Source organism: Trachemys scripta, chromosome 9 (genome assembly GCF_013100865.1).
Source record: "Trachemys scripta elegans isolate TJP31775 chromosome 9, CAS_Tse_1.0, whole genome shotgun sequence".
In the NCBI taxonomy this organism is placed as follows: Eukaryota; Metazoa; Chordata; order Testudines; family Emydidae; genus Trachemys; species Trachemys scripta.
Window position 1 is genome coordinate 5667339 of NC_048306.1, and position 10609 is coordinate 5677947.

The window sequence follows — 10609 nt, forward strand, 5'->3', positions numbered from 1 at the left end:
ACAAATCCCCTCCGATGACAGAGATCGCCTTGGGTTTGCGTTTTGAGCCGCAGAGCGCCTGGAAGTTGCTTTACATCATATTCAGGCTAAAGACAATGAACAGAACTACACGTGAGGCCTTCTGCAAAAGCAAAGGTCATTCGCCCTCGGTTGCCCCAGGTCGGGAACTTCACAGGCATTTCTCTACCCAACACTCGGTTGATGATCTAATTGAATTATGCCTTTTTGTTCCAGAGACAACACAACACGTGCTGGAGGTAATTAATTATCCGATCTGGGCCCTCGCTAGGCCGACACACAGACCAGGTACAGCACTTGGAAAGCCCGCTTTGGTTTGCAGTGTGCAATAAAACACGGAAAGGGGAGAGTTAGACAAACTTGAGCGACACTGCAGTGATGTCGGAGTCCCGGGGCACGGGATATGGACCATCAGAAAACAGCGAGCAGGTTACTGCTTTGGGCCTGAGTTTAGCACACTTCCTTTCACCCCCCCGCATCAGAGTCCTCAAGCATATTCTCAGATATACACACACACCACACCGAACAAAGAACAACCACTGCCTAGTCTCCTAGCTTTGAAATCCTGCCTTGTTCATTTTATTTTCTAACACTCATTCTCAGAGTTTAATTTGCCCCGTTTAGGCAAATTCCTCCCTGTTGTTGTCTGTGTGAGAGTGTTTGTGTGTGTGAAACAAAACCCGAAGCAAACGGTCCCCTCCGAGCCAGAACCCCGTCTATCCTCCCTCCAAATCTGCATTAAATCTACTATTTTTCTATTGCAAGAGGGGTTGATTGTTTGTTTGTTTTTTTTCTAGATGCAATAATCTAAGACAGAAGTGACTCACCTTCCAACTTTGGGAATGTTCTTGATGGATGTGGAGTGTGAATTTTGATTGGTTTGATGGGAGATGGTGTTACTACTGAGGGAGATTTTATATCGGTGGCTTTTTTTTTCAAACCCTAAAATAAAGAATGTGAAGTCTTTCCTGGGGCTGATTGGGGGGAAGGATGTGAAAGGGCTGCAGTTATAAAGCGCTGCTTGAAGCAGTCTCTCAATGCGTCTCTGAACTTGATCAGATTTTATGTTTCCTGCAGAGAGACGGCGGCAATCCTGTGAGACTAGCTCAATAGACAGACTTTGGGGCTCAGCAAATCTCAGGATATTACAATTACAGCCATCTTTCTTTCTGCCTTTTATTCCCACTCTTGCTCCCCATAGTTCTTTGCAAATGCTTTCCAGAACAGAAAATGAGCGGATTTATGGGGCTGTCTGCAGCTGATAATTATTTCAAGGCAGAACGTTGCAACTGCGAAATAATAATACAATCCATCAATAAACAAATACAATAAAACCAACCCAAAAAGGCACCTTTGATTGAGACTTTGGTCCACGTCTCTAGAGCAATTTATAGAGTGATAAAAGCGAATAATTTACGCTATTCGTGGAGCTAAAACTCACGGCATTTAAGCTTGGGAACATGAGGGGTTTATGCCCTTTATCTTGTTCAGCCCCAGATTTGAAATAATCTCTAATTTTTTTTTATTTCCTTCATCTTCTTGTGGGGAAAAAGAAACGGGGTGTGGCGGTTAAACATTAGCAAGGCCCACCCAATATAGCACCTAAATATCATCGCTTTAAAGGCTGGTCGATCCCCCCCCCCAGGAAAAGAAACCACGCGAACGTTTGGCGAGCAGCTCTGATTTATGCCGCCTTAATTTTTATTCGTTTTTAAATCTTTTCTTTTGACTAGCAGGGAAGATTTACGACTTCCAATCAAGGTGCCGTTTCCCAGCAGATGGATCTCACAAGCGCAGGGCTACAGCCGCGAAAGGCGGGTATCCCGTGGCTCGCTGTGTCTTTTGATCTCTCCTTGGGCCCGTTAGCGGCTCCCCAGTTTTTTTTTTTTGTTTTGTTTTATTTGTTTCTTTAAAAAAAACAACAACAGCCGGGAGGATTTAACACCCGGGTGGACGCAGCCGGGGAGGACCGATGGGGAGCGGGCGCTACGGGGGGAATATTGCCTGGAAGGATACCGAGCTGGAGGAGGAGAAAGGGAGGCCAGCCCGGGATGGGGGAGAAGCCGGGAGGGACCGAGCCCCGGGCCCGTCTGATGCGCTCCCAGCCCCAGCCGCTCCCGCGCGCCCCCGGAGCAGGGCAAGTAAACAAACCATGTGGGCTCGCGGGCACCCTTTCACCTCACCTGCGAGCCGCTAAACCCGCGCGGGCCAATCAGCGCGCCGGGCCGGGCCGCGAGCTGCCAGCCTCCCTGGGCCACTCTGCCACTCACGCGCGGCGCGGCCAATGGGCTGGCCGGGCGGGGGTCAGGTGACGCCTTGGCAGCCGGCTCCCCATTGGCTGGGCGCGGGCTGCCTCCCGAGTTGGTTTATGTGCGGGGAGTGCGCGGTTGAGTGTAGCAGTCCAAGGACACAGCCGGGTGGGAGCGGAGGGGCCGGACTCGGAGCCGGGGAGCCGGGCTGGGGTGCGCTGCCCGGGGCTGGGCCGGGGGGGGGGGGGGGGGGGGCGCGGCGCTTGGCAGCCCCCAGCCGGGCGCGCGTGGGGTTGTGTCTCGTCCCCCCGCGCCTGGCCCATTGTTTCGGGGGGACCCTCCCTCGGGCGCCCGCCCGCCCGCCCTCCCCCATGACCATGCTGCTGGACGGCGGCCCGCAGTTCCCCGCCCTGGGAGTCGGGGGCTTCGGGGCCCCTCGCCACCACGAGGGGCCCGGCCGCGACCCCGCCGCCGCCGCCGCCGCCGCCGCCGGGATGGGGCTGAGCCCCTTCGGGGACGCCTCGCACGCGGCGGCCTTTAAGCTCAGCCCGGCCGCCCACGAGCTCTCGTCCGGCCAGAGCTCGGCGTTCACCCCGCAGGGCTCGGGCTATGCCAACGCGCTGGGGCACCACCACCACCACCATCACCACCACGCCGGCCAGGTGCCCGCCTACGGGGGCGCGACCGCCGCCTTCAACTCCACGCGGGACTTTCTCTTCCGCCAGCGGGGCTCCGGCCTGGGGGAGCCCGCCTCCGGCGGCGCCCAGCACGGCATCTTCGGCGGCTCCCCCGGCAGCCTGCACGGGCCGCCGGGCATCGCGGAGAGCCCGGGCTACCTGCTCTTCCCGGGGCTGCACGAGCAGAGCTCCAGCCACCCCTCCCCCGGCGGGCACGTGGAGAACGGGCAGATGCACCTGGGGCTGCGGGGGGATCTCTTCGGCCGGCCGGACCCTTACCGGGCCGTCTCCAGCCCCCGCACGGACCCGTACGCCGGCGCCCAGTTCCACAACTACAACCCCATGAACATGAATATGGGCATGAACGTGGCGGCCCATCACCACCACGGCCCGGGGGCTTTCTTCCGCTACATGCGCCAGCCCATCAAGCAAGAGCTGTCCTGCAAGTGGGTCGAGGAGAGCCAGATCAACCGCCCCAAAAAGAGCTGCGACCGGACATTCAGCACCATGCACGAACTGGTCACCCATGTGACGATGGAGCATGTCGGGGGGCCTGAGCAGAACAACCACATCTGCTACTGGGAGGAGTGTCCGAGGGAAGGCAAGTCCTTCAAGGCGAAATACAAACTGGTGAACCACATTCGGGTTCACACGGGGGAAAAGCCATTCCCTTGCCCGTTCCCAGGCTGCGGGAAAATCTTTGCCAGGTCCGAGAATCTGAAGATCCACAAAAGGACGCACACAGGTAAGGAGGGGGACGAAAAACGGGGTGCATGAATTATGAAACGGTGGGAATGAAAGAACCCCCTCAAATCCAAATGCTCCCCTCATCGATCCCACCGCGCCAGACCGAAAAGCGGGAGTGGGAATAAAATGCTACTTTCCCCAGTTTGGAGCTAAGTTACATTTTGTTCGCGGTTCTTTAAAACTTCGCACTCTGTGAGTTTGGGCAGTTTAACATCCGCATGTTCCACGCGCTTGTAAATTTCAGTCCAAGAAGAGCAATTACCTATTTCTTTATAGCCTCGCTAGACAGAAGATTTCGTCCGATTTTTGTTGGCTCGGTTTGGGGGTTTATATGAGGCAAAGAGAAATTGTTTTGTGTGGATTGCTTTACATACGATTTAGCTGTCTGCATACATTCGGTTAAGGAAACCATACAAATGCTAATTCCATCTAATTTTCGGTTACTTCCGTTCTTTTTTAGTCTTGATTGGCACATCTCCTAATTAAATCAGTGATACTTTTGTCAAAGTATTTTTATTTGGAGCTCTGTCTTCAATTCAGATCTCCACAGAAGTGAAGTAAAACTAGAAAAGGCAGGAAACCCACACATTTTCCTTCTTGTTGAGCACATCTTGTAAAACTGTCTGTTGCTCCAGAATTTATCTAGATCCGCCCCCCTCGCCCGATTCTAACATCAAGTACTGGTAGTCTGCCTTTAACACTTCGCTTAGCACAACCGTTGCATTTGAAAGAGGCAAATTAAAAGTAACAAAGGACGGATTGAATTTAACTGTAACGTAACAAATCCTATTGTCTGATCCTTTTTTTGTGTGTATGTGTGTGTGCATACTACCTCCACCGAGGTGTTTGAAGAGTAAAGCTTGGGAAAGGAGGGTTGAAGGGAAATAAAACTTAAATAATTAAGGGAAAAAGAAATAAAAGTGTCGATGCTTGGTGTATTTCCACTGACATGGAAGGAAAACGGTTTGTGAGACTACGGACGAAAGCCAAGAGAGTGTCTGTCTTCCACTCGGCATCAAATTAATTGTTTTAAGCGAGTTGCCAACGTGATCGATCCGCTAGCGGGAATCAAAGTGAACCTTTCCTCTGTAGCGTCCTTTAACCCTTTCTGAATTTTGCAGGTGAAAAACCTTTTAAGTGTGAATTTGAAGGCTGTGATAGACGTTTTGCGAACAGTAGTGACAGAAAGAAGCACATGCATGTTCACACTTCAGACAAGCCTTATATCTGTAAAGTGTGTGACAAGTCTTACACCCACCCCAGCTCTCTTAGGAAACACATGAAGGTAATTAACTCTTGATCGCTTTACTGTTACTAAATATCATCTCGGAGCCTGTTTTTCCTCCCTGTTAGCCTACATTTGAACGAGGATCGGTGCTGCTTTAGGATGGCACAATTCACCCATTCCGAAAGATTTATGTTACAGCATTTTACATTCGTCTCCGATTGATACAAATTATCAGCAGAACAGGGTATTTTCGCCCTTATCTCACAGTTCAGGCTGTAATTGATAGCTAGGCCCTTTCAGTAATAACAGTCGTTTGGGTAAATTGCATTATTTATTTTCTTGTTCCCCAGACCGGATAGAAAAAAAAATGTTATCCAGTTCTTCAGTGAGTGACATGTAGCTACTAACGATTACTGGCCAAGAAATTATTGGCATGTTTTTAAAACGTTAACATCAACAACCCACGCTGAACATATTTAAACGATCTGTCCAAGTCAATACCTGGCATCTCCACAATCACAGTCTGAGAACTAGCTGGCATAAATGGTGGGAAAAAATCTTTGCAGATTGTCTGTAACGAAGGGGGAGGGAGAAAACTTGCTTTAAAATTTACAATATCACAGCTGTATGGATAAGTTTTCCATTCCCCGAATAATTTATGATTTGTTGTCTGTATTATCACGTAGGAAGTGTAAATATTTACCTTACCTGCGCTCTTTGTAGTGTTGGAACTCTGCTATTTTGACCGAGTATTATCAGTGTGACATTATATTTATCATGTTTTACCTGTTCATTTTTAGGTTCATGAATCGCAAGGGTCAGATTCCTCTCCAGCGGCCAGTTCAGGCTATGAATCGTCCACTCCGCCCGCGCTAAGTTCTGCAAACAGTAAAGACTCTACTAAAAGTCCTCCATCAGCAGTTCAAAGTAACACAAGCCACAACCCCGGACTTCCACCCAATTTTAACGAATGGTACGTCTAAGGACAAACCAAGCAACCTAACTATAGACTGGACCAAATGAATTCAAAGGAAAACTGAAAATCAATCACACGGAAATGGAGTTTTCAGGCAAACAACCGTACAGGGCTACATCCAGTTCATTGCAATTATCCAGGAAAGGGTTTTTAATTTTTTTGCAAGCTCCAGACGCTGGACTAGCTATGTCCTTTTCTCAGGATTGGATTTTTTTTTGTTTGGTTTTGGCATTTGCAGTAATTTCTTTGATTTTTTTCTCTTCCCTCTTCCAATCGCCTCCCCTTCTCCCTTCATTTGAACACTGTTTTTTTATTTTTTTTATTGTCTTTTTTTTTTTTTTTGGCTTTTTCTTCCTTCGGTGGGATGCTGACATGAGGATGAAAATTCTCCTTCGCCTTAGTGGTGATTGTTTAAACTCACATTCTTAAACCGTGCCAAAGTCCTGTTATGTCTTGAACCTCTCTCTCTCTCTCTCTCTCTTTCTTTCTCTCTCACTCTCTCTCTCTCTCAAAGCATTATACTTGTGAATGTATTCTCGTCTGATGGGTTCGTCCAGTATTTTTCCAAGATGAGGCTGTGGTGTTACTCTACCCAGATTGTGACCGTTTAGTAAAACAGTTGCCTTTTTGTAATAACTTTTTTTGTAAATACATATCCATGATGCCATATTTATCGTTTGTAATTTAATTATTGATACGAAGTGCCGGGAACTGAACAATATTTATGGGGGGAAAAGTGTTTTCTAACAAAACAAAAAAACCAACAAAAAAACAAACAAAAAAAATTACAAAACTCTGTACAGTTTTTGGTTATAACTGCTTTAGCATTAAAAGTTTATTGTTTTTGAAAGAACACAATCGAATAGTTTTTGAACCACTGTCTTGTATTTCCTTATTGCTTTGTCAACTACTTTCCACCCAGCTCTGGCAGAGGAACCACATATCAAGGTGTTTGTATCTCATCCCCATTCTTGATAGGAATTGTTTTCCCTGTTGCAGGCTAGCAATCTACAGTGTTTCCTTCAATAGGGGAATGAGGGTCGTTGTTGTTTTTCCTTGTCCCCGCCCCCACATCTCTTTGGTTTGTTTTCACCTCGAGCTTCATATGTGTGTTACTGCACTTTCTGCGAGTGAATCAAATATTACTGATCTGTCCTGTGAGTGACCATGACATGTCTCTATCTTGCACTTCAAAGAAGAAGAGCTGCATTTAGGCCTCCCAGTGCTGCATATTTAACATCCGAAGGTAAATGCAATGAGTTTTATCTTTGTGTGGGGCTCCTTTTTACTCTATGCAGAAAGGCATGCATGTGTCTCCATAGATGGGTGGATAGATATACACACCCATCTCTCTCTATCTCTGTATCTATATATATGCTTTTAAGAGGTTTAGCATGAATCTGAAACAGCTGGGGGGTGAGTAAAACAGCCAGTTCCATGTGTTTACTTCAGATTAAAGTAAGTGCTTCTTAAAAGAATTACAGTTTATCCTAGTTACTGAAAGGGGGAAAAATTGATTTGTTTTGCTGTATATAACCCAATACACAGTTATCAACATTATTATATATAGCCAATCATATGATGACTTCAGTAGTTTTTTAGAAACACTGTAGAAATTCCTTGGCAAATATATTTTTCAAACCTAATGAGTTGTAGAGAGATGCTGATGAATTGTTTCCATTAAAATCAGTAACATATGAAATACAATTTTTATTTTGTAATAAAACTCTAACCTGGATTTTAATTTTCTTTGGCCAAAGGAACATCCTAACCGAGCATATACACAATTCTAGAAAACTAATATCTGTTGGTTGGTAATTAAACGTTTTAAAAAATAACCAATATTTAGGAAGATTTATCAGTTTTCACTTTATACGTGGAATTTAGGATTGTATGTTTTTATATTTAATTTTTGGTTTTTAATTTTAGGTTAGCAATGAAGGCAGAGTGTGAACAGGGACTGTATTTAAGAAATGAATAGGAAATAAAAGCCAGGAAATGGGGAAAAGATTGAGGAATTTTAGAGATAAATGTTAACTTGATAAATTACTACCAAAAAACAAAAACCGAAACAATCTCTCCTCCCTCCACACTTCCCCCTCCAAAATATTTAAGATTTTTCATCTGTATCAGATGATCTCGGTTGATGTGAACAATTAATTCTTAAAATATATGCACAGACTGGAGTGGACTGCTGTTTCTAATTGCATTTGGACCATCCTGTGCTTTGGCTAACTTTCTCAAAGTTAAAATACAGCCCCACTTATTTTTAATTAATAAAAACAATTAAAGATGCCATCTTCCCAGAAGTTTTGGGATTGGGAATTAAAAATAGATTGTATTTTGTCTTCCTAAGATCTTAGCTACAGGATTTAACAATATATGATGTGCTGTTGACAGCACCACTTCTGTGTCCACACATAGACTGGAAGGCAGCATTTGAAGGTGTACACAGTTCAGCTAGAGAAAGCAATTTACTCTGTAAACTGTTAGCATTTCCCCCCTAGCTCTAAGGATGTGAGTAATTTGATGGGAGCTCTGCTGCCCCTTTCATGTCTGGGGGAAACCCAGACAGACCCATCTTGAACTTGACACTGGGAAGGGCTGGACTGAGAATACTGTTTGTTTACTTCTTGCTTTAGGATTTCTTTTATTTTATGCAACTTAGATCAAATCCACAAATCGTTTAAAAAAAAAAAAAGAGGAAAAGTTTATCGGAAATAACCTGAGCCCACGCAGACTGATAACAATCTCTTTGACACGATGACTGCACTTCCAAAATGAGGACTAGTTTGCCGCTTTCTACAATTCTCTTTTCTGGGTCCCAATTTTTCCACTTGAAAAAAATTAGCTTTGATTTTAAAAAATGTATTTCGATTTCTTTTATGCAGCTAACTATTTCTTTTGCTATATACAGAGCAGACTTGAACTCCAAGGCAATGGATTTGAAACCCTGTACGACTAAAGTTATCAACTTTACCCTGAAGCAAATAGCCCTGTGGCACACTGCAAAATAAAGAAAAAGCACAAGGTGAGGCGTTTTGTATTGGAATATACTACGAATAAAATAAGAAATAAATGCAATAGATTTTCGCAGTGTAAAAACATGGCTGACAATGGTTACATTTTCGGAACCTTTCCCGGTTATGTTCATGTCACACGAGACAATCCAGGTTCATTTTTAAAATGGTTTCTTAATAGAAAGCGAAGGAGTTTTGCGGGTTCACCGTCCTGATACCGCACTTGTCAAAGCAATCTATCCCCGCAGATCGGTTCGGGCTAACTGAGATGTGCCGCCAGCAGATTTCGGAATAACTTTGGAAGCGTTAAGGAGACGCGGCAGGGTCGCTCGCCCGGGCTGCAGGCTGGATGTCCGACGTTGCCAATCTTTTAAATGCTGTCAGACGCTTTTTGTGGCAGGTCCGGAAGCCTCCCCAATGCTTGCTAAGCTCGCCCTTCCCCGTCTTCCGAGCCCACGAGCTTGAGCCGGGCTCGCTTTGGGAGGGAAGGACTCCGAGCGCCGGGGCGTGCGGGGCTGGAAAGGCAGGTGCGGCCGCACGGGAACATGCCAACAAGTGGAGGGGCAGGAACCCCCCCCCCACTGCGGTGTGTGTGTTGGGGCGCTAAGTCGCTGCCCCCCAAAAGAAGGGGGATCGCAAGGGGGCGGCGTTATCGCTAAATCCGTGGGAGAAGGAACCGGCCCGGCCCGGAGGATCCCCTGGCGGGGGGGCTCCAGGGGCTCGCCTGGAGGCTGCTGCCCCCAGGAGAAGTTTCCTGGCCCGGCCGGGGTTGCAGGCTCGGGGACTCCAGCCCCGCTGAACCGCCCCCTGGCTGGAGCGCAGCCCCCAGGGCGGGCAGCCTGGATCGGCTCCGGTTTTGATTTACACCGAGAGTCACGCACCAAAGCCCCCGTTTATTTATAGCCGGGGCTTAACCCTGGCCCGATGGGACCGGCCCTTCCGCACGCGAGGCACCGCCGGGGGGGGCTGCAACCTCTCTTCCCCGCCCCATTAGTGTGTGTGTGTGTGTGGGGGGGCGCTCCGGCTTGGGGGGGGCTGTCTGGGGGAGGGGCGCAGGGTTGTAGCGAGCAAGGACTGGCAGCAGCAGCGCGCCCCCCCCAAACCCAGCCGGGGGGAGGGGACGTGGGGCGCAGCAGTCCCCGCCGCGGTGGGGGGGTCTCCTGGCGCCGCCCGGAGGGGACCGGGACCGGCCCCTCCTCTCCTCCCCATCCCCCGCCGCTTCCCTTTCAAGCCGCTTTGAAAGAGCCGGCGACCCTCTGCTCCTTCCCCGGGGCCGCTGGCCGGCGCAAGCGCTGTGCAAAGGGGGAGCCGCATGGACCTGCTCCCGGGGGTGTCTGCGGGCCGCCCCCCTAAAACAGCCGCACCAGCGGGGTGAAGAAAGTGGAACGGGATGGGGGGGAGTGGAGCCCCCCCCCCATTGCCCTGGTATTGGGTGCAGGGAAGCCTGAGCCGCCTCCATGTGCTTGGGGCAGGCAGGCCCACCCCTCCTTAGCCTGCTGCCCGGTCCCCGGGGGTAGCTGAAAGGGTCCCTCTCCAGCCAAGCCGGCACAAGCCGGGCTGGCAACTCCCCTGGTTTTTATCCTGCGGTACGGACTGGGGTATTCTCCCCCTCTTCCAAGCCCCAGCTCCCGGTGCAGAGATTGTCAGCGCTCATTAAACAAGAGCGAGTTGCTAGCCCCCCTGCGTGCAGAGGG

At 48.7% G+C, this 10609-nt stretch overlaps 1 protein-coding gene across 1 annotated transcript; it reads left to right on the top strand.

The window, feature by feature from the left end:
- The first annotated feature begins 2638 nt into the window (after nucleotides 1-2638).
- ZIC3 (Zic family member 3) lies at nucleotides 2639-6730 on the top strand. The gene is made up of 3 exons (XM_034782734.1): nucleotides 2639-3689; nucleotides 4813-4976; nucleotides 5720-6730. The coding sequence occupies exons 1-3, from the start codon at nucleotides 2639-2641 to the stop codon at nucleotides 5900-5902; spliced, it is 1398 nt and encodes a 465-aa protein (XP_034638625.1). The 3' UTR covers nucleotides 5903-6730.
- The last annotated feature ends 3879 nt before the right edge of the window (nucleotides 6731-10609 follow it).